Here is a 24855-nt window from a genome sequence, read left to right on the forward strand (position 1 = left end):
GCCACCACAAAGGGGGCACTGAGATCTCTTATTGCCCTTTATCTCTAGCATAGAAGGGAACCATCATACATGACTGAGTCACTTTCACTTCACGAATCACAATTTCCACTGCCAAGAAACATTAATAGTAATACAAATTCAAAGATAAAGAGCACCGTGTGAAAGCTCAATAGGTAAAGGTGTACTCAGCATCAATAGGATGGATGGAACTGGCACAGGGAAATTAATCAAAATAAACGTGTGTAATGGAGCTCATACCAGGAAAGGAGATGCGTCTTCTCAAACCCACACAGTCTAATCCTGTTGGTGTGCTCTGGGAATAGAGATGCAACTTGAGGGGAAGGGCACCAAAGGACATGGATGAAGTACTAGATGGTCTCAATTTAACCTACAGAAAGAGAAAGAGAGACTGAATTAATGAGATGCTTAGTTCAGAACAAAACAAAACCACTGGAAGGAGAGAGAGAGAAATGTCCATTAAAAAAAGTTTCTGTCTTCCACTCACAGTCCAGTGCTGTTGTCATAAGTGCACCCTTTATGGTTACAAAGAAGTGAGGTTAAGTTTTAAAGGAGGAGAGTAAGTATTATTAATAAAGAACACAAAAAACTTTGTATGCATTGGAAGCAGGCTTGACATGAAGGATCTCAAAAGAAAAGAAAGAAGGTGCCAAGTTTGATATGTCTGGGGCAACCTGAGGGAAATAATGTTATGGCTCCAGGCTCTATCATCTGCAGCCAACATGGCAGCATATCTGGAGAATGCTAGACTGGAGGAGTGATTTATGAACCCACCCAGCCCATTGCCAGTGTCCAAAGCATACAAGAAAAGATGCACTAGAAAAGGCCCATCTTTCAATCTTGTTGATTCAGCCTCTCAATCCTCTTTGAAGATGTGCTGGTCATTGAATCTCAATGCATACATGCCTGACATGCAAGGTTAGATACAAGGAAAGCAGCAGAGCTGGTTAAAGGCACAGCCTGGAAAGAGACAACTACAGTAGAGAGAGGCAGCCAGAGAGAGATGACATGATCTTCAGCTCTTACTTTAAACTGATCCTCTGGCAAGTTACTTGCTTCAGTCTCTCTGTCTGACTGGGTCTCTTTTGCAAGCTTCCTTTTTCGATTCTTCTCCATCTGTTCGTCATCAAAGCTGAAACGCTTATATAAGAGTCCGGGTCTCTTCCACTGAGTTTGTTGTTCTGCTTTCCCCTCTTGAACACGGAAGGGAAGCATCCAGGCTTTGTTTTCTATGTTTGAGAATGAGTGTGGAGACAGTGGCATCTGAGTAGATCTCTTTCTGCAGGGGAGGCCACATTTGTCACCTAGTCTTTTTTCTGATGATATTTGATTTGGCTGGATATTCTCCTATTTTATAAGCAACAGGTAAAAACAAAAAAAAGGACATCAGCACCATTGAGCAGCTGCCAGGACCCAGATCTTGGCAGCACCAGCTGATGCTTGGCACCTCCTCAGACACTAGGATGTGTAACACAACAGTTATGGTTTTTCTCAGTAACCTTCATATGGTATCACTCCCTCCTGTCATATGAGACTTTTTAAATGGCAACCTACACTCACAATACGGATAAACCCACCAACCTAAAAGTACCACATGGCATTTAACTATAGATCCTTTTAAATTTAGAACCAGTTTTGGAAAGATATAATAGGTGAAAATAGTTCAGCTCCCAGATGTCCCAGCCTATATGATCAAAGGTTAGGGATTCTAAGAGTTGGAGTCTAATAAATCTGGGGACTAGGTTTGTTAACTACTGCTCTAGACAATTACCCTAAACATACTCATATACTCTGAAACAGAGCTTGGAGAAGTGTTTTTTCTTAGACCACAGCCTCCAAAATTCCTCAGCCCTTATGGCCACTGCAACCTGACTCTATGAATGAGCAATTTCCAGAATGTCCTCTCCTTATCAGCCTTGGTTAACTCTGGTAGAGGTATAAAAAGTGCTACTATAAGCCCAGCAACCAAAGTATAGTGTGTTCTTGTAGTAATCATTCCCTGAGGGGTGGGAGATATTTCAAACTAATTTGTGGGGAGGGATTTTTGTTTCATTTTTGTGGAGTTGGCTGTAGAGGTGGGCAGATTTGTGATATATGCCTAGGGAATTCTGGTGAATTGCAGCCAAAATCACAGATTTGCACACCTCTATTTGGCTCATCCGTGACTTCTAATTTTGTACTGTTCCATCCTATGACCTGTGGAAGAATAAAGCTGTTGTGGAATTAAAAGTCTGGCAAAATGGAACAGCAAATCCTTTGAGACTACTGAGTGTTTCCAGATTAATGACATGAGCCTTTAGGAAAGTTTCTCAGCTCAAGAGCAGAACATATTTTGTATGCAAAAAGCAGGTCCAAGCGCTGGTGTTTCTTGTTTTTAAAAGTATATCAGGTAGCTGGTGACATTAAAGCTCATTTCTGAGATTCCAGAGACTCCATTCCAATCAGTCAATGGTTCTGACTTACGTGGGACAAACAGTTTAACTCAATATAGCTTATTTTTCTGCTTTTCAGACAGAGAAATCATTGCAACGTTTTGAAAGACAATGGTTGTGTCGGTCATCATAATTTCAAATCAAACAAAAAATGTATATGAAATTTGGCCACTTATCTACAAGCAAAAAAGACTGTTTGGAAGATAATTTTCTAAAGCAATGTCATGACTGTGTACATTAAGAAATGTGACTTTCTAAGTAACTATCCTCTTCTAGTCCAATTTCCTATATTTATTGCTTTAGCTTCTTGTAAGCCAGTCCTTGCAGATACTGCACTCACTCCTTCATGTCATGGATTTTAAAAACTAACAAATGAATCAAAGCAACGCTGCACCAAAGACCTCCTCCCCCAGAATGGATCACATCATGTTCAGTGCAAAGCAACTCACCTCATCTCTGATGATATCACTAACAGAAGAAGTGGTGTTTAAGCTGATCTGGGACTGGCTACTTATTCCGCTGTCTTCTTTCAGGTAGTCATTATCTAGAGAATGCACTGACTGCAGGTAGCTAGATCTGGGTTTTAGTGTCTTTGGCTTCTCAGGTGCTTCCAAGCTGCCATCATTCATGGAGATGTTTCCAAGAGATATCATTGAAGTGGAACTTAACTTTCCAGGATAATGGAAACCTTTGCGTTGAGAATTGGTTCGAGGGCTTTGTGGCTTGGGACTCATAGGCCTGCATGGCATATCTTTTCGTTCGTACATGGACAAGTGGGGGCAAGAGGGAGTAAAGTGAGAAAATGAGGACTGCAGGTCAATTGGGCTAACTGGAGACCTCAACCAGAATTCTTCAAAGGAAGTATCTCCATCATTGCTTGTTGCCTCCTCTTTCCCATTACAATCTGGGCTATTTGGAGAATTCATAATCAGTTCATGAGACAGCTCTTTTTTCCTCCTCCTTGTGTCCAGTGGTTCACAGTCACTAGTCCCATAGATGTCAGAACATCCAGCTTCTTTCAAAGAGCCATTAGCTGTGCTGGATGTCATAACTACTTGTCCATTATGACATTCCTGCTTTTCCTTGGATGCTGTTCTTGCAAAGCTTCTGGGGCTCTGGTTTGAACGAGGACTTCGCTGCACCGGAGTGGGCCGTTTCACACCATCTGCCTCCTTGCTTTTCAGAAAGGCTTTCCAAGATGTTTGGTGAAACTTGGCTTTTTCCTTTTCATTTTTCATTGAAACTTTTGGGGTCTGCTCAGCATTTTCCTTCTCTAGAGACTTAGATTCAAAGAAACTTGAGAAAGACCGGTGAGCCATGGCTAGACGACTCCTGAATTTTTTATTCTCCGTGCTTTTGCTCCTTTTAAAGTCATTCTCAGATGAAGATTTTCTGAGTTCAGAGCACTCAGAAAACTCATCATCATTGTTCTCCATAGAACCTAAAATCTTCCCTTCGGAGTATTTTGTTCTGGATTGTGCAGAAGAAGTGTCCATTTCTTCCAAGAGGATCCGCCCAGAGGTGGATGCTTTTCTCAGGCTAATTCTGTTGAAGAGTCCTATTGGTCTGTCATAAAAGACATCATCATCATCTGAATACTCCGTAAGGCTGACGGGCTTCAAACCATCTTCCATCTCCTCCCCTTTACTCCCATCTAATCTTTCTGTCTTGGTCCTGATGCTGTCCTGATTTTCAGGAGACATTAGCTTATTTTTCCTGAAAGATGCCATTTTCGAAAAAGCTAAAAATTTAGAATGCTTGGCAGACTTCTCTGTGGCCCCAGCCTTGTTGTTTCTTTGCACTGCCTTATAGAAACTGCTGTTAATACCAGGGAAATTAAACAGGTTCTCCTCACTGTTTGTACTTCCCAGGCTGATGTTATCTAGGCCTACAGTGCTATTGTCTTGACTGTCAGCCTTCCCTGAAGTGTCGCAGGTATCTGGGTTCAGATTCCACCCATTGTCTCTGCCAATGCACTTTGTGTCTTCTGCTGAAAAGCCCCTGTTTTGTTCTGTGTTTAGAGAAAGGTCTGTTTTCCCATGTGATACATCACAGGGGTCTCTGTCCTCCTCCTCATCAAGAATTTGCTTACTGTAAATATTATGCTCTAGTCTCGTATCACCAACAATGACATCCTGGCAGAGGTCACTAGCACTATTCCTCTTCTGCACACAAATGTCTTCCTCTATAGCTGGGGTCACAGATGTTTCCCCCACTGAGTGGCCTCTAGATATATACGATAGGTTTGCTACTTGCAACATCTTAAAAACAGAATCATCTTTCATTTGGGAGGGTTTTCTGAGTAACATCTCAGCATTTGCAGCATGGGATTGTAATGGCAAATCATCTGTGTACTCCCCTTCTTTCCAGGTTGGTATAGCATTCTGCAAACTTAAATTAATCCTAGAGGGACTGTACTCCACACTAGCTCCCTTAGGATTCTTTTCAGGGGCCAGCACTGAAGATAAATCCTGAACAGTTGCCTCTGCTTCCTCGTATTTGTTTTTTGGACCTTCTTGGGTGGCCAGCCTTACAAGGAACTCACCATCGCCGCCTGATATAATATGTCCCGTCAAACTGAAATTTCCACAATTGGATTGGGCTTTCAGAGTTTCCTGTGGTTCTGTAGCATCTGTTATGGTACTGAGATGAGAGGCTGAGCTCTCCCGTTCAAGTAGAGCAGGGGTTGATTCAGCGAAGAAGGTCATGTCTTCCATCGTCTTTGATTCAGGTCCTTTTTGACTAAGAGAGGTAATCAACAGAGGTTTCAAGTCTGAACGCTTCTCTGATTTTTCTCCCTGGCAAATGTAATCTCCACTACCATTACCCCATGAAAAATCCTTCCCTTCTGTATCAATGGGATGCACATCTCTTCTCTCCTGAGTAGAAGGACATGTTAAGGCAATATAAGTTGCACTCATGTTGGGAACCACAATGGCCTCTTGTTCTCCTGCTACGTCTTTTCCACTTGATGTCAGAAATCCATCAAGCATTCCCAGATCTATACTGAATCCAGAATTGCTTCTCATCCCACTCGACCCTAAAAAAGACCCAATATTTTGAGTTCCAAGACAATCTTTTTCTACATTCATTTCTTTACTAATAGAAACATGGGTGCCACTCATATCGTATTTATCTGCAGTGATACATCTATCTAGAAAATTTTGTTCAGCATCACAGATATGAATTCCAGAGCCTATGCTCTGTGGGAACCCTTTAATTTCTGCTTCACTTGTGGATGTGCACTGATATTTTCTTAATACTGTTTTGGCATTTGTACCTCTTGGGGCATACTCCAGAGCTAAAGAAGCTTCCTGCTTGTAACTATCCATTGAGGAATATGGCAGCTTGGATAGTGCCAAAGAATCGCATTCCGTGGTATCTGCTCTTTTTGTTATAAGGCCGTAGTTCTTAGATTTGTTCTGCAAACTCTCACAGGGAGTTGCCCAGTAGGAGCTTGCTGCTTGCATCAAGTGGTTATTATTTGAGCCCTGGGAAATATTGAGAAGTAACCCTTCCATGCTTCTATCTTGCTCCATTTTTAGCGGATCTTTTGGGCAGTTACCAAACCCTCCTAAAGTTTCCCTTATATGTCCAAAATCTGACACTTCTAAGGGGATCCTAGAGCATGACCAACTCAATTTATCCCTGATACAAATACAGTCACTGTCATGTTCCCTGCCCTCTTGAATACTTATGTTTGCAGGTGAACTATGCCATGGTTTCATTTGTAAGATCCCTGGTCTTATGGCTGGTATCTGAAATGCAGCTGTTAAGCATGGGAAACCTTCACCCTTCACCCTTCTGCCACATAAGTGCACATCAGCAGGTTTATAACAGTCAGACTCAGCAATGTTTTTCCTGTTGCATGTCATGTTAGGTGTATGATCTTGTTTACTTCTAACACTGGGTGATTTGCAGTTTCTCTTCCATGTTTTCTTTGATTCTAAATGAATATTAGGCAAGCTGTATCTTGAAACAACTTGTGCGTGGTGAGAAGGATGCCAGGCTTCAAGGAAACTCAGAGAGCTTTCAGAATTTGTTCTAAAACTAGTACACTTTTTTGTGTCCACGTTTGTGTTGTCTTTACTAATAGCACCTTCAGCTAGATTTTTTGAACAGATACCAAAGTGTGGATCTCTATCCACAGACGTTGTCTCTGTAGTCACACTGGCTTCAGTCTGTGATAAAAAGACCTCTTTACTAGTTTTTGCCCCAGTACAATTAACACTGTGTGGTAACCATTTTTCCTCTCCATTGTTCTCTCTTGTTTTTGATTCTGATGTCGATACTTCCAATTCGCCTTCTCTTGTTGACTCAGGTAAAACTGATAGCGGTTCTGCTGCTTCTTTTTGCATACAGTCAGTTTGTTTTGTGTGCTCGGGATTAGAGGAAGCTGTTCCTCCTTTTGTTTCACAGCACTTGTGCCCAGGTTCTTCTATTTCTGAAGAACGGTGGGATGAATTCAAGTTGGTTTCTCTAGTGGCATCACTGGCAACGGACTCGGAGTCTGATGCACTCTCATAAGGATCAGTCTTGATGTCTGACAGTGATTCGCTCTGATGTGACTGTGTCTCAAAATAGTCTTCATCAGTTTCCTGGCCTGATCCACGTATCTCCAGCTCCAGAGTGCTCGGGACAGAAGAACCCTGATCTTCATCAAGCTCTCCTTCACTTGTGCAATTCTCCGCTGGTTCTGGAGTCTACAAAGAAAGAGGAAAAACTCCATTAGAGGTGGAGACTCAAAACAAAAGGGTCAAGATTAGAGTCACTAACTGGCAGATTCTGTTTAATATTTAAATGCTGTGGAAAGACAATGTTATACTGGATACATCCTTTACATGGCATTTTCTGCTTACGTGACAAAACAGACATAAAGATCAATCTATCCACACCATCCTGCAAATGTTTACTCCACAGTAAATAGGCAGGCCTTCTTTCAGAGAGTTTGCAATCCTCTGCACTCAGTGGTTCTTCACATCTAGACAACAAATCTGTTAAAATTGTCTGGCTGTTCCTGTGATGAAACACACACAAACACACCCACCTCAGAACTCTGAGGAAATGAAGGTAGCACACAATCTTGCACAAATTCTAAACATTCAGCTAAACTAGATTTCAGCAAACACATAGAGAAAAGCAAATAAATTGGGAGGGTCCGCCATATTGAAAAATAATAACACTGCTCCCACCTCTATTGTGTCCCTGAGTAGATTACAGCAACATTCAACAGAGAATTAGACACTTTAGTTAGAATCATAATACATTGTTTCTATATGTGAAATTCATTTTTCCAAATTTCCCAACAATTATTTAAAAACAATGTGAATGGCTCCCTCTGTTGGCCAAGTTTAACATGCCTCCACATTCTTTTCCTTTAACCTATAAAACACCTTTTTCAAAATATATTAAAAGTGCTATTTTTTACCTCTAATGTGAACTATTCTAAATTTGTGAATGTGGTTGATCTTGTATGTAACATAAAAATGTATTTTAAATCTGTACGATAGTTCATACAGTTTAATTTGTACAGACAAGTTTGTAAACACGGCATCAGATCATCTTATAGGGGAATGGCCTTTCTAGTACTAGAAGAGTGAGAGTGTTAAAGGGTTGAATTATTGCAGTAGTGCAGAAAACTGTTTAAGGACAGATTTTTACTCTGCATCTTCTAGTTGCTAGTTGGAGAATTAATTTTTTTTTAATTATTGATTTGACTATTTATAAATTCACTGTATTTGCGAAGGCTTTAACAGGCGGCATCTAATGGTTGTTGTGGGTTTTTCAGAACTCCTCTGAAGATGCCGGCCACAGAGACTGGCGAAACGTTAGGAAGAACAACCTTCAGAACACAGCCAAAGAGTCCAAAAAACCCACAACAACCAATAAATTCACTGCTCAGCTTTAAAAATGTATAAGTTTTTTAAAAACTGTATAATGTCATAAGCATAAACTACTAACTACTACAAATGTCATTAATTTCATTTGGGATTTATTATATACAGGTCTCTTTGCACATATGACATTCCTATAAAGAATTCACTCTCTTTTGTTTATATAGAAATAATTGTTATGTGTATATGGAAGGAAACCAAACCTGTAACTAAATGTAGAGCTGCAATGAACCAGTGTTTCAGTGGCCCCTGTGCATTGCCTGCTATCAGGCTCTGAATGCTAATCAAAGTACCAGCTAGTGTTGCTTCTTTCCTCTCTGAATACATCCCACACAGATCTAGCTTGCACAAGGCCACCTTTTGCTACTTCACATGCCATCCTCTGGACCTTTTTGGCCCACAGAAGATGCAGAGTTGATGTTCATTCATTCTACACAGTAGCTTTCTCTGCTTAACGGAGCTCCTCTGTAAGTTGTGATTTTTATCCTTCCACACCAAATATTTCTCATTGAAGGTTTACAGATGTGTGGTTAAAACCTGTGGTGATGACTGAATAAATATATGTGTCCTACTACACACTAAGAAATGTCTCTGCCATGTGTACACTAGTGTTTAGAATGAGCAATATATGAAGACAAAGGGAGATGGGTTACCTCAAGAAACTCAGCAGACAGTAAGTGAGCACACAGGAGCAGGAAAATTGAATAAATGTTTCTGTTATAGAAACATCACTGGATATATATGCTTTAATTATATTTTAATTGTATTTTTTACTGTATTTTAATTGTTGTAAGCCACCCAGAGATCTTTGGGTAGTGTGGATGGCATATAAGTTAAATAAATAAATAAATATGAGGCAAACATACATGATGCTATAATTGGCTTCAAGGGAGTTCCTGTTGCACCAGTTTGAAATCAATAAAGAAATAAGAAAAGATGCCACATTTGACAAGACCAGCTTCCTTTATCTAAGAAATGCCTTTATCTAGAGATGAAGAAGCTTTTAGTAAATCTGGAACTAGAAATTGCCATCCCATTTGAGCAGGCGTGCCAAATGTGTGGTTCTCCAGATGTTGCTAAACTGCAACTCCCATTAGTCCAAGCCAGCACAGCCAAAAGGGAAGGGAAGGGCTATGGGAATTGTAGTCCAGTGCCATCAGGAGACCCACATTCATTTTTCTTATTTTATACGTAAGTAAAGGTTAACATCCTTCTTCCTTCACTCTCCTGCTCCCTGCTTCTCATGGCGGGAGGGAGAGAAGGAGTTCAAATCTGAGGCCCTGAGTGCCAGATGTAGAGCTGGACCCAGCTGCTGACACTCAGCCTGAGCTTGATAAACTAGAGATTGCTGAACCAAAACTGGAAACCACACAAACGTTGCTGAGCCCAAGAAGCCATGAACTTCTCATATTGTCACGCCCATGCAACAGCACAGAGAGCACACAAGGCTGGAGAGACAAAGCAAAGCAGAAGCTCCTCTCTACATTCTTTAAGAATAAGAGGCAAAACCTGGGAAGGCTGAATTATCCTTTAAGATTTGTAAGACCTCCATTCACTTTCAGCTTCCCTTAGAGCCCACTTGGAACTATCCATGGTGCTGCAGCCACGAGGGGCCTTGTTGGTGCCAGGAAAGACCACTTCTCTGATTAACTTAGTGCCTGTCCTCACTGGCGCGTGTATATATATATATGATCTATGGATCACTGAAGGCACAGTTTGGATTGGGGGGAGGAAAGCCTGTGTCCAGTTGTACAGTATTAATATTTTGATCAAGCCATCCTTCCCATTCAAAAGCTGCTGTGCCCCATTCTGGCACAGTATGCATTCTTTTTGGCACACTCTTTTTAGCCATGAGAAAACACCCTCCAGCAGCCTTAGTACCATGGCTGCAGATTCAGAGTATGAGTGGGTGAAAAAAAAGAGAGAAGGGAATCAGAGAGGAGGGGAGGGAGGGATAAAAAGGAATGACAGGAACAGAGGGAGAGAGGAGCAACATAAAAAATACTTTCACTTTCCCTGACCATCCCAGTTGATGAGGGAAAGAGCTTAATTGATAGCTGGTCAGGCTACAAGGGTCATTTTCTGTTGGGACCTGGGGAACTCACCAATTGGTACGTCATTCCCCCACCTCAACAGATCCTTTGTAGCCTGATCCACCCACACCCAAAACAGACCAATATTACAGGCCCATAGTCACTCCAGTATTGCCTTGGGACCACCAGAAATGGTCCATAACTCAGGATCAAACTATCTATTAAATACAGTGTCTGTTCCCTGGAATTGGCACACTTTCTCTCCATCAAAAAGATTTCCTTAGAGATGTGTATCTGAACAATCAGACTTGCAAACTCAGCCTATGATTGCCTTTCAGTGACCAAACACAAAACAAAGCCTTCAAAATGCAAAACATGGTAATTAGGAAAAACACATAGTATTGCAAACAGAAGTCTTTCAACAGCCAACAGAGGTGTTTAAGAGCAGGCCAGTCCTACTATTATGCTGAATGAGCCAGGCAGCAGATACCAGCTAGAAGTAAGAAGAGCATGCAGAGAAGTGCAAAGCACGCCAGGAGGGCTTGTAGATCAGTGGCAAGCATTGGAAGCAGTGCTGGAAGACCAAGCTGTGTATGTCACACAACCTGCCTGTAAACTAGCATACCACCTTCAGATATGGTTTAGAAAGCTGCTCAGTTACCACTGTTGAAATAAGACTCAACTGCTAGACTAGACAGCCTCATACAGTAAAATATTTTGGGCTTGCCCTTGTTAGAGAGCATATCAGGCAGTTGCAATCAACCTTCAAGAGTCTGTTTCCCTCCATCTGCTTCAGAATTAAGTCACTGTGCAAGGAAGGTCCAGGGGGTGCAGCATTTGGCAACACTGAAGCCACAGACAAACGATCATTTGATTAGGAACTGGGTCAGCTCTTGAAAACAAAGCCCTTTGCTCTCAGACCAACCCACATTTTTAAAGAATGTCGGCTACTATGATTTTAAAAAGACAAATACAGGCATATGATATTACTATTCCATGAGATGAGCAGGATCTGACTTTTCAGTAAGGCCGCCAATACTGACCAGAAAAACCAGGAGAACCAGCACTGTCTCAGCACACCCATGTCTGGTGATCTTTTGAGATGACTGATGCACTTCCTGAGCAGTTAAACCACCCTTCACCTATTTGGATTCTGCAGATGTTTTGGGTGACAACTCCCACAATCCCTGATGAGAGGCCCAACCCCTGGCTAAGGCCAACAAACATTGTAATTGGAAACAACTAGAGGAAGGTTGAGCAGGAAAACTCCAGGAAGGAAAAATGCATTAACTTTACTGCAATCTAACCTTTTCAATGAAAGCAAGGAGTAGGTGTATATGATTTAGTTGTGCATCCTTCCTGAATTCCAGGCTTCAACATCCCTTGGCGTGAAAGAGCTCACAGTGAGTGTAAAAATGAACAGCTCATCTGTTACATCACAACAATCAGTGTCGAGAAAAGATAACCAAACTCTATTGCAGAGCTGGGACACAACCCCTTTTAAGCTACAGTAAATATAGATACATAACTGAACAATCAAACTTGCAAACTCAGCCTATGATTGCTTATATTCTACCTATATTCTACCTCTATTGTACTATATAAGATTTTACTTCTCAATTGGTGTCATGCCAGGCATCTTGGCAGTCAAGATTTCCAGGAAAAAGGAAATAACAAAAGTGTGGCACTCTTCCAACAAGTTATTTTACTACAGTTTAAGGTGGTTTTAAAGAGCAATTCTTATGAGCTATGCAAAGATGAGACTACGATAGTCACAGGGCACGAAGAAGTACAATTGTCCATGCACCCTACCAAGAAGCCAGCACTAATGGAAATGTCTGAGACTGTCTACCTATACAGATCTCCCAATTTATTGCAAAATTTATTGCAAAATCATGGAACCAAATTCTGGAGCAGATGCATACATTCTTGTGTATTCTTCTTCAAAGGATATTAATGGCTTATTTGAATATATTTGTTGTTGTTTAGTCGTTAAGTCATGTCCGACTCTTCATGACCCCATGGACCAGAGCAAGCCAGGCCCTCCTGTCTTCCACCACCTCCTGGAGTTGGGTCAAATTCATGTTGGTAGCTTCGTTGACACTGTCCAACCATCTCATCCTCTGTCATCCCCTTCTCTTGCCTTCACATTTTCCCAACATCAGGGTCTTTTTCAGGGAGTCTTCATTTCTCATGAGATGGCCAAAGTATTGGAGCCTCAGCTTCAGGATCTGTCCTTCTAGTGAGCACTGAGGGTTGATTTCTTTCAAAAGGTTTGTTCTCTTTGCAGTCCAGGGGACTCTCAAGATCCTCCTCCAGCACCACAATTCAAAAGCATCAACTCTTCGGTGGTCAGTCTTCTTTATGGTCCAGCTCTCACTTCCATACATCACTACTGGAAAAACCATAGCTTTGACTATACCTGTGTCGGCAAGGTGAAATCTCTGTTTTTTAAGCTGCTGTCTACGTTTGTTATTGCTTTCCTCCCAAGAAGCAGGCGTCTTTTAATTTCATGGCTGCTGTCTCCATCTGCAGTGATCATGGAGCCCAAGAAAGTAAAATCTGTCTCTACCTCCATATCTACCCTTCTATTTGCCAGGAGGTGATGGGACCAGTGGCCATGATCTTAGTTTTTGTTATTTTTTGATGTTGAGCTTCAGATCATTTTTTGCACTCTCCTCTTTCACACTATTTAAGAGGTCCTTTCTCACTATCTGCCATCAGAGTGGTATCATCTGCATATCTGAGGTTGTTAATATTTCCTCCAGCAATCTTAATTCCGGCTTGGGATTCATCCAGTCCGGCATTTCGCATGATGCATTCTGCATATAAGTTAAATAAGCAGGGAGACAATATACAGCCTTGTCGTACTCCTTTCCCAATTTTGAACCAATCAGTTGTTCCATGTACAGTTCTAACTGTTGCTTCCTGTCCTACATATAGATTTCTCAGGAGATAGATAAGGTGGTGAGGCACTCCCATTTCTTTAAGAACTTGCCATAGTTTGTTGTGGTCAACACAGTCAAAGCCTTTTGCGTAGTCAATGAAGCAGAAGTAGATATTTTTCTGGAACTCTCTGGCTTTCTCTATAATCCAGCGCATGTCAGCAATTTGGTATCTAGTTCCTCTATTCAAATATTTGAATATTTTAACAGGGAAATTTTCTATTGTTGTTGCTATCAGCTTAAAATGGTTGATAGTAAAATCATGAAAAGAAAATAACACAACTTTGTCTATCAGTAGTTAATGAATATCTGGGACATCACAAACACAGAGAATTTGATTCTAGGATAAGATTCAAACTAGGATCAGTAGGAAATATAAAACCACTAAAATCCTGAGCTGTACTATTGCACAACCTTCACCTGAGAGTAAATGTGTTAATAAATGATTATTGTGTTCATTCTCTAAAATATCAGAATTTTATCATTTTATTCTACCTACTGTTCTTTTATGGAAACATACATGCTTGTGAATGAAGGGGAGAGAGAGAGAGAGAGAGAGATGCTGAAATCTCAGATCACTGAAGCAGTTCAAAACATACCATTATTCCTGGAGGCCTAAATAACCTCCTGCCGGAGCAATGCTGAAAACTGTGTTGTTTTTTCTTCCTAATCCCCCGTGATGACACAATTTTATCTACCCCTTGGTACAGTAACCCCCGTTGCCTACAGCCCTTCCTGCTCCAGTTTCTGTTCCCAATGATCTGATGCTCCCATTTATCTATTACTGTGGATATCCTTCCAGGCTCCATTTTCCATGCTGCCTCCATTTGTGATCCAAGCTCAACAGCCCTGAGCAGGGTCAGAGAATCTATCTGTGAAAGGAGAGCCTCCCCAATTCGCCTGTTTTCTGCTTTCTCAATCAGCTGGGCAAGCACCAACTCATCCTGCAAAGGTCCAAAGTCACAGTCTGATGCCAGTTCCCATAGAGCAGAAGCAAAACACAGAAACGTCTCCCCAGGGAGCTGCACCCTCTGCCGGAAACACAGCCTCTGGATCCTCTTGAGAAAATTCTGCTTGGATGTGAAGTCTTCCTGATACTCCTCAATGGTATCAAAGAATGTAACAGATCCCTGCTTTGTAAAGGTCTTCTGATTTCCCCCACTTAAATGGTGGGGAAGATATTCTTCCATGTTCTTCACTCCAAGCAAACTTCAGCAAAAATGCAGTTGCTCTTAGTTGATGTGGCTCTTCCCTAGGTGTGGGAAAAACAAGAAATGCAGGAAAGTATAGGAGTCCTCCATCTTCCAGAGTCATGCTGTGGTGTAATTGACAGTGAACACTTACACCACCTTTCTTTCCTAATTAGCAGTGTAGGCTTGGTCAGTACCGCCACAAAGAGGCACTTCCCCATCAATTGACTTGACCTATAATTTGTCACAAGGACAACCTTAAGTTCCATTTTCCCTTGCACACAGGCATGAAATCCAGAATCCAAGTACTCTAGCTAACAGGTGGATGTGGCAGGGAATCACAAAGGCATTTTTTCTGTATTAGGTAGACATAAACTTGGAAAGTTTTCTTCTCATAGCTCCTTAGATTCTTACAATTGCATCTAATTTCCTGGTCCTAGAAAGAGATTAAGTCCTTATAACCTCTGCCTGAACCCTGTCTAAATATTAATTGTCTAGTAAAACAATTGCCAGATTCCAAGGAGACCTGGGCACAATAAAGCCTACAGGAAGTTCAATGCCACTGAGACCACAGTTTTATCAGACCACTACCTGTTTAAAGTAATAATAATAACAATAATAATAGCCTCTAAAGCTAATTCGCACACACCTAGGTTGATTTAGTGTTCCTGACAATAGGTGAAAACTATTACCAAAAAGGTAGGTGTCAACAAGCTTGCTTCTTTTTCTGTCACCAAAGCATGGCCACTGGCTGTCTCGGCGCTGATGTAGGCGGAGGGGGGGAAGCAATGAAATCCTGAGTGTAAGAATTAGGACAGAAACTCCAGGAATGAAAGTCACTAAACTAGTTAGACAGGATGTTTAATCACTGCTGGAAGCTGCACCACAGAGAATGTTCAGATGCCTTTTTCTTTTGCAACTCCCATCACCACTGGACAGAGCAACATCTAGAAAGCTATCAGGTTGAAAAAAGGGGGCTCACCTTCGTTAATTTATTGGAACTCCTGCCTCTGCTGCATGCAAAAGCAATTCAACTATATCAGACCATGACTATCGCATCTTTTATTCATCCTTTGATTCACCATGTATTCTGTTCCATACCCTACAATCACACACTGCAAAGGGGAAAGAACCTTGAAGATAATGAATGAATTCTAGGGGCATACATTTTTTAACATTATGGAAATCCTAATGGGTTTTAGATATTTAACTTGAATGAGGTTTTAAGCACTATATGGCTACTTCCTCAGCCAAACAAACCACCCTGCTTTCCCCAAATTGAAAACAGCATAATCTTGGGGGAAGGAGCAGGAATTAACAGACAGCTGATCTCTCTATTTCTACCGGGCCTCTTAGTGGTAGATGCTCAAGAAAGGGAAGTAGGATCTGGCAGGGAAGGTGGAATGCATGGCAAACGCAAGTGGTGAAGACAGCTTCACTTTGAGTTTGGCATTTACAGTGGCACCTATACAGCTTGAGATTGGCATCTGTACAACTCAGTGGGGTCTGGAACTCTCTATTAATGGGCCAGATATTTCCAGCACTGAAGCGTTTGCATGACAAACATCCTCCAGCTGAACATTCTTGCCATCTTATCATTAAACTACATTTGCAAGCAGTTTCTCTCCAAAGAGACATTTTAAAATTCAAGCTTTGTTTTCTAGGCTTTCATAAAACATCTTAGCATGCAAAATATCCTTCCATGGTTCTGAATTAATCTGTTTTCCACCACCAATAGCCACCAGTTGTGCCACGCAATATGCTCTGTGATTGCAAATGCCATGTTCAGTAAGCACAGCAGACTGCCTGCAACAGCGGGCAAAACACACATGCAGACTATAGTTCCCTACTGTTACAAGCAGAGACAAGGAGAGACCAACTAAAATGTATTTTAGTAACATATTTAATTTTGGTAAGGTACAGCCAGATTATTCATGTGGCCTGGTGGAAGGTAAAATCAGAACACTAGAAAGACCAATTTCATACTATGCTAATGTTGACAATCATCACCTTCCATAATACTCTGCTTTTCATTATACTTTTGTTCAAAAATTATATGCTTGATTCTAAAGGAGGAAACCTGTTTTTAAATTGTACTGTGCGATGTCAAATTCACTCATTCACATCTACAGCATAACTGCACTGACCTGTAAAACAGGCCATATATAGAAATAGTTTGTCAAAAGGCCATGAATCATCCCACAGAACTTAGTTTTCTTAGGGTCAGAGCTCACAATGATTGAGATGCACTATTGGCTGTTTGCTCAGGTGTTACCCAGTTCTAGCCACCATGTCACAAAGTACACATACATGCTATTAGTTCAGTCAGATATCCAGATTTCATTTTTGTTTTCAGAATGTGCGACTATGACCCACAGTTGGCTTGTGACTGGAACAGGAGGTAGTCTCTTGAAAGTTTGGGGTAAAATACCCCCAGCTCCATCCGGGGCCACGCTCAGTGTAATTCCAGTTGACTCAGAGATACAGTAGAAGGCATTATGTGGAGATACTATTCTCTCCATTTTGTGCAAAGTAGCTTTTAGCCAATGAATGAAGTTATATTAGCATATAAGAATTTTTATTTATTTATTCGATTTTTACCCCACCCCTCTAGACAACGTCTACTCGGGGCGGCTTACATCAGTTAAAACAAGTTTAAAAACATATAAAATGCATTTATACTAATTAGTTCTAAGCAACAGATTTCCAAGATGTTGATATACAAAAGAAAGAAAGAAAAGAAAAAGATAGAGAAAAAGAAAATCACTTAATTGACTGGGGGGTAGGCCTGTTTAAACAACCAAGTTTTTAATTGGCTTTTGAAAACACCCAGCGAGGGTGCCAGCCAGATTTCAGTGGGGAGTGTGTTCCACAGCCGAGGGGCAACCACCGAGAAGGCCCGGTTTCTAGTTTTCTCCTTCCAGGCCTCTCTCGGCATCAGGCCCCTCAGCCGTCCCTGCTGGCTGTGTTGACTGATTCAGGTATATCTGGGCGGGAGGAGGCGATCTGTCAAATATTGAGGTCCCAAACCGTTTAGGGCTTTATATGCAATCATTAATACTTTGAAGTCGATGCAGAAACGAATAGGTAACCAGTGCAGTGCAGCCAGAGTGGGGGAGATGTGCTGATATTTTCTCACCCCACTAAGAAGGAGTACAAATCACAGTAAAAAAAAGCGGGGGATTATAGAATGACACACCCACTGCCTGGAGAAGGTACTTCCTGATTCATTGTGAAGAAATGTTTTAGTCTTCCTGAGTAATAGAAGCTGCTCATAGAAAATCCAGATTTTAGCGCATCTGTGACTGGACATTTGTGTCTACAGAGACAAAAGGCAACACCAAAAGGAGAATTAGATAATTCAGTTGCTTCATCATTCATCTTGCTATTATATTGTTTTCCCTCTGGATGTTGTGCTGTCCTATTCAACTTGTAGCTAAAGTCCATGTTTACCTGTTGCAAAACAAAAGCAAACTAATTTGCAACATACAGATTGAGGCAAGTACTGGGATAAACAAACTTTTCACTTAGCATGTCATTTGACTGAAAGACATTGCTTTTCGAATAATTATGCCATATAGAGAATATGACTTTTGTTTCATTTGAATACGTAAATATTTATAAAATAAAGTCTAATACTGTCAATGCATTTTCATAGTTGTTAATGAGAGGTGAGTCTGTAAAGCAGTCCAATGAAAGAAGATGGAGGGAGGAGAGACCACAAGAAATGGTATGAAGGCTCTATCTCCGTAGTGAGGGGTTTTACAAGTTTGGAGTAATAATTACAAAGAAGAAATATGTCTTTGTTGTATGTTGTCCAGCTTTACAATTGACCTGTACTAAATCAGAGAGTGACTATTTTTCCCTCTGGGAGGTGGCCTTAGATACAGTACCAAACCTGATACTTCTAGCCAGTAGTTCCTCAATGTTTCTGTGATTTGCCTAGGACATTTTTCAGAACATCACTTCCAGACTCTCATATTCATCACTCCTATACCCCACAATGCCATACTGGAAAATTGTGATCCTGCAGATGATTTGGGATTTGAGGGCTGATGGGTGGGTGGGCTTGACCTGTAGATCTGCCCTAGCCAGCAGAGTCAGTGTGCAGTAAGGGAATATGGAAGTTGACATTCAAAACCATAGGAAGCCACAGTTGCTTACTTTCTACTAAAGGAATGTGGTGATGGGTCAGATAAAGAATTTACCAATACCTGTTCTATTTTAACAAGAAATATGTCACTTTTCTTCTGCAAAGGATAACATTTCACAATAATATCTGAGGTAATATGTCTTGGTCAACACACATATGGATGATTCCACAACCTTTTCTGGCTATGATAAGACAACCCATTTGGCATGATCAATGAATACAGTGATACCACCTTTGCATAAAGGGAAAATCTTTTCCTTAAGAGATAGTCTATGTTGTACGGGAACATTTCCTTCTCTGTGAACTTTGTGCCTAAAATTCTCTGGAAATTCCCATAGAAGATCTCTGAGCAGTTTATAAGAATGGCTATATACCATATGTTCCAGAGTGCAACCCCAAGAGTCTCTTGTTTGGATAATGAGAATACCATGCTAGGTAGGAATTCCAGTCAAAAAAATAACTTATTCAAGCTCAGAGACAGAATTATTCAAAGGTCTCTTCAATGATTCTACCCTTACACAGAGGTACCCATTCGGCTTATATACTTACCATGAGCACCGTAAGGTTAATATTTTAGACACACAATAAAAAGCCTTTGATAATGATGGGAGGTCCATTATACTTTCTTGAAATGCAGCAATGGAGAAATAAATGGCATGGAGTACACATAATGAAGAATAATGGTGCAGGGTGAGTCAAACTCTTCTAGCATCGTCATTTCATGGTCATTAAATCACGCTAGGCAACAAAGAGAACAATTGCTTTGAAAGTCACTGAGAATTATGGGTTATTTCAAACCATCAATGATATTCTCATGTGTGGAGACATTATGACACTCCATAAAAAGCCCATTTAGGGCCAACCCAATTGGGATTAATTGTACGATTGCAATTAACATGCGTGGGGTTTGCTTTTTAAATAGCAACCATGGGTATACTTGCACTCAGAAAAATGGGATAGGAAAGGGTACTTCTTTATTCTTCTGCCACTGTTTTGAGCTCTCCCAAAAAAACAAATAGTAGCTTGGGACCACTTAGTGTCCAATAACAGCAGTGACTTTACGAAGAGATGTCAGTGAGTAATAAGCGTTCACAAATCCATGAGTCCGAGGGCCGACCACCATATTGTTTGTATCTTGGTTTTGGCAATGAGGATATAGTGGGCAAGGCCTGGATACAAACTACTTGTTTCTTCATTCACATGCACAACCTCTGTCTCCTTTCTCTAACAAGCAAATGGGGGAAAGCTGTGCCTTCATGTCCTGCTTGAGATTTTCCCAGAGGCAGCTGGTTGACTACTATGGGAAACAAGGATCTTCCAGGAGATTCCAAAAAGTTTCTGCTCTCATAGTCGTGTGTTCTTTTCTTCATCTCTTGCTCTCTGTCACTCTTGCCCTGTCCCTCCTTCTTCCTTTCCCCCTCCTTCTTTCTCCAAGAGCCCCAAACAAACAATGAAGGAACCAAACTACGTCTAGAATAAATACAACAGAACCTGATTCTACACTTTGGATGTATCTTGTATCTTGGATTATTGTCTTCATCACACAGAAAATTCAATTCCACAATAAGTTAGGATAACCTCCAGTAACCACCATTGTTCCAAGCTACAGGGAGGGGTGTGGTTGCTTCATCACAAAGTGCTAGGTGAGGCGCACACATGCGCGTGCGTGCGCGCACGCGCACACACACACACACAAAATGTGGAGCATGGTCACTTTCAGTAATGTGATTTCCCCCCCCCCCAGTGTTCTTTTACCCTATAAAGCCTTAATCCCATGCATACTTTCTTAAATTATTTTCTAGTTACTTCCGATTCTTTCTAATATAATTTTATTTATTTATTTATTTATTTATTTATTTATTTATTTATTTATTTATTTAGCTTATGTGCCACCCATTTAGACATAGTCTACTCTGGGTGGCTCACAAACATGTAATAAAAACAATCAATATAAGGTAACGATTCCCGACATTAACTCAAAACAGAATAGATAATGAGAGAAAAAGAATTACGCAGAGTCTGGAGGGAAGGCCTGTCTATATAACCAGGTCTTGAGTTGGTTTTTGAAAATGCCCAGCGAGGGGGCCAGATGAATCTCGGGGGGGGGCGTGTTCCAAAGCCTGGGAGCCACTGCCGAGAAGGCCCGGTGTCTTGTTTTTCTTTCCGGGCCTCCCTCGGCGTTAGGCTCCTCAGTCGCCCCTCCTGGCTAGATCGGGTGATATGAGTAGATCTAGGTGGGAGGAGGCGTTCCACCAAGTATTAAGGTCCCAAACCGTTTAGGGCTTTGTATGTGATCATTAGAACTTTGAAATCAACGCGGAATCAAATGGGCAGCCAATGCAATGCAGCCAGAGTGGGAGTAATATGTTGATATTTCTTTACCCCACTAAGAAGTCTGGCCACTGCATTCTGCACCATTTGTAGTTTCCACATTATTCTCAAAGGCAGCCCCACGTAGAGCACATTACAGTGGTCTAATCTTGAGATTACAAGTGCATGGACCACCGATTCCCAGCTCGGAGAGCCTCCCCAGGAGGATACCAGTGGTCGACGGTATCAAAGGCAGCTGAGATATCGAGGAGGACCAACAGAGACATTTTCCTCTGTTGGCCTTCCTCAATAAGTCATCTAACAAGGCGACCAATGCCGTTTCTGTACCATGGCGCGGCCTGAAGCCTGACTAGAATGTAATATAAGAAAACATTACAGGATAGTAATGTTTGCTTGGGATACCCAGTGTGGTGTAGTGGGTAGAGTGACAGACTAGGATTTAGGAGGCCTGGGTATGAATCCTTTCTCAGACATGGAAGCTCACTGGGGCAGTGGAACTGGTAAAACCACTCCTTAAGTACCTCACTAACCTTGAAAACCCCATCAGGGTCACTATAAGTCCGTTCCAACTTGAAAACATAATAACAACAACAATAACAACAACAACATGCACTTATACTGATATTGTTTCTTTGGATGCACATTTATAAACCAAAGCAAGCAAGCAAGCAAACATATACTGTATGCATTTGTGTTAAATGTACATCTGAAGCCACCATCTGAGACATTTCTAACTGCTAAACACTGTACTGCAGCCAACATTCACATTCACATTTTTAGATTCTGAATAAAAGCTGCCTGGCATTTGATGACATAAGTGTCACATACTACCAGACCAGAACACTATCTGGATTATGTGTGGAAAGGTATGACATCCACAAGTTCCTTCCCAACTCTCCCCACCTCACATTTAGCCGAATTAGAGCCCTCTGTAACCTTCCAAAATATATGTGGCCTTCTAAAAGTTGTATCGAAGGTGGGCAGCACAATAAAGAATGATAGATAAGCCACCCCTACTTCCATTCCCACCTTCTGTAATCTAAGGGTTGCACCAGCATGATCACAGCTCTTTTAAGTCATTGCTCTTTCTCATTTGCTGAGCCATCCAGCCTTCAAATGTTCATTCAGCTATTTCTCTCTCAATTCTCCCTCTTCCATACACACATAGTGCAAGACCATATAAGCATGTTCTTTGACTGTCTTCCCCCCATCTTTGGACCTGTCTTTCCTCTACAAATAAGGCCAATAATATAAACAGCATTATCCAGATCAAACATTCTCTTTTTTGGGCCACAGCCATGAACACAATATGAAAGAAATATAGACTGAATCAGGATTGTGTAAGTCATATAACAAATCTTAGAAGTTGGTGGGTGAAAAAAATGTTTCCAGTCTGTGTCTCCCTTCATATGTGCCAAAAGAACCAAGGGGGCTGTATGGCCCCCATAAAGAATGGCTGATCCAGATTGATCTTCACATAACAGACCTGGCATTCAGCATTAGGGAATGCAACATCTTTTGGTAATACTTGGCATAGCCACATAATTTGCCTGTAAATTAAAGAATGGAGGGTAATAGCCTGTTGTAATGAAGAAAGAAACTGGTCTTCCGTGTTCTACCACACCTCCAGGACTGATAATTGTTTAAGAAAGGCAAAGCACTCTCTGTAGTCATTGAGATTCTTATCCATTTTTTTTGTTTGTGTCAATCATTCCATTTCCTATGACTCAGTTGTTTATGACTAATTTTTAGAGGGCAAAGGAAACCAAGTCACAGATTAAATAGAACAGAGTCCTTTGTTTCATTCACTGATTTTCAGACAACTCCTCCCATACAATACCATCTATTAAAATGTAGTAAAACACAAGTGGAGTGTCAACAGAATGCTAAGCAAGTGGCATCTTGTAAACATTTTTCCTGTCTAGGCTCAGAACAGCCTTTCAAAGACACATCAGTGCTCCCCACAAACAAGAGGTAACTCAAGCCAGAGAAGATAATCCATTGGCTAGCTTCCCTGGCCATTGGCTAGCCTCCCTGGCTGACAGAAACTTAGCAAGGCTTCAGCAAAATCTTTGTCAGCCAAAGCCAGCACTACTTCATCTTCCAAGGCCCTTACAAGCCTTTTAAAATTTGCCACATGTAATTCAGTGGAATTATGTCATTCCATCCCATTGCATCAGGTTGATTTTCAGAGGTGCAAAAGTAGAAACAGAGGAAGGGAGTGATTAGCAAATATTTTCCTGGTAGAGCCAAAGGATGTAGCACCTTCTCTCTCTCTCTCTCTCTCTCACACACACACACACACACACACACACACACACAAACACACAAACACACACACACACACACACACAGCACTTTCCTTTCAAATGCCACAGAGGGGACATGGGGATGAGTGGGAGCCAGACCCCTTCCTGGGTGGGATCATCCAGGGGGAATGGCTTTGGGCTCTTACTCCCATGTCATTCCTGCAGAATTTCCCTCCCACAATCATAGGAACAAATGGTCCCATTCATTCGTATAAAGCCAAGAAAAATGGTCCTGAGTCAGCCCTGTATTTGCACCAGCTTTTTAAAACTTGCATTCCATTGATTGTTTTCAAAAGTTGGCAATTTCGGAGTCAACCCAGGGGATGGTTAGGAAGCTCACCGTCTCCTATTCCAGAGATGAAGCACCAGAACTGGAAGGGGCTTCTCACCTATTACCACCCATCTCAAAATGATGAAGGGTCTTGCAGAAAGGCCTGTGAAACAGAACTTAGTGGATCCTGATCAGACTTCAGTCCATACATGTATCCCATACAACATGCTGGCTGTTTCTTCTAACTTTGGACCCGAGTAACTGAATGGCCGTAGAACTATTCTAGCTGTATGCCCAGGTGTGAATTGGAAAACACTGTAGAGTTGTTCAGCAACTATGCAGCAAAGGCAGCTAAAGAGGCCAAGGCAGGGTGTGAATGGGTTTGTCAGTTGCGGAGTGCAACCCCTGTCTTGGTGCCAGAATAAGAGTCGGAGGCTGCTCCATATTCTTAACAAAACTTGATTTATTGGTAAACAAACTGAGCTCCATAGGCTCGAACGGATCCATTAAACTCAACTCTGGTAACTGGTGATAACGTTTCACTTTGATTTCCGGTGTTTCAATGTCAGTCCTCACAGAGGGGCCGGACCAAACCACTCCTTGTCAGTCATGGGTCTCAGGGGTGTACTCCTCACTGCACACACCATCCCACTGCACACACCATCACTACACACACCATCGCCCAGTCTCCCTCTCGCTGGGGCTGGAGTAAAGAGGGACTGTGACGGATCACCCTCCTCCCTCCACGCTGGTTGCGGGGGTACACCACCACCGTCCATTCCAGAGGTCCCAATTCACCTTCTCCCACATGTGTGCGTCTTTTGGGTCAGGCAAGAGTCCTCCTCCAGCTTGTAAGTTGGGAAATTCCCGCAACAAGGTGGTGAAACCTTCTTGTCCGGCACTCCAGTCAGTTTACACCGCTCGGTCTTTCTTGTCTGGATCAAGAGTGGACAGCCACCTAGAGTGGACTGGTAGTCCAGATAGGTGGGTTATAAATTAAATAAATAAATAAATAAATCAAATGTTTGCGCCTCTTCCCACTCTTTTATATCTCCCTCCCATACAATTAAATCTTGCTCCTCCCCTCTTTCGTCTGCCAGACAGACTTCCAGCCTTTCCTGCGCCTCCACCGGTTCTGCCTCTATCTCTACTAACACCCCTTCCACACATCCCTGTTCTTTCTCTGTGCTTGGCTGTGAGGAGGACGGCACACCCTCTCCATCACCTTCACACAGAGCCACAAAGAGCTTGCAAAAATGCTCTTGTTTTCCAATGACAC

The 24855-nt window shown here is 41.7% G+C and overlaps 1 protein-coding gene across 3 annotated transcripts in view; it reads right to left on the bottom strand.

Annotated features, from left to right (window-relative positions):
* The window catches only part of ARHGEF4 (Rho guanine nucleotide exchange factor 4), a 207299-nt gene that overhangs the window by 128976 nt on the left and 53468 nt on the right, over positions 1 to 24855 (bottom strand). For 2 of the 3 annotated variants that reach the window (XM_020803073.3, XM_078389379.1), the window contains 3 exons: positions 2900 to 7153; positions 1045 to 1365; positions 259 to 388 (listed from right to left, as the gene is read on the bottom strand). In XM_020803073.3, the coding sequence (XP_020658732.3) occupies positions 259 to 388; positions 1045 to 1365; positions 2900 to 7153 (4705 nt within the window). The remainder of the gene's footprint in view (positions 1 to 258; positions 389 to 1044; positions 1366 to 2899; positions 7154 to 24855) is intronic. The other variant, XM_078389381.1, reaches the window with a different exon arrangement.

Source organism: Pogona vitticeps, chromosome 3 (genome assembly GCF_051106095.1).
Source record: "Pogona vitticeps strain Pit_001003342236 chromosome 3, PviZW2.1, whole genome shotgun sequence".
In the NCBI taxonomy this organism is placed as follows: domain Eukaryota; kingdom Metazoa; phylum Chordata; class Lepidosauria; order Squamata; family Agamidae; genus Pogona; species Pogona vitticeps.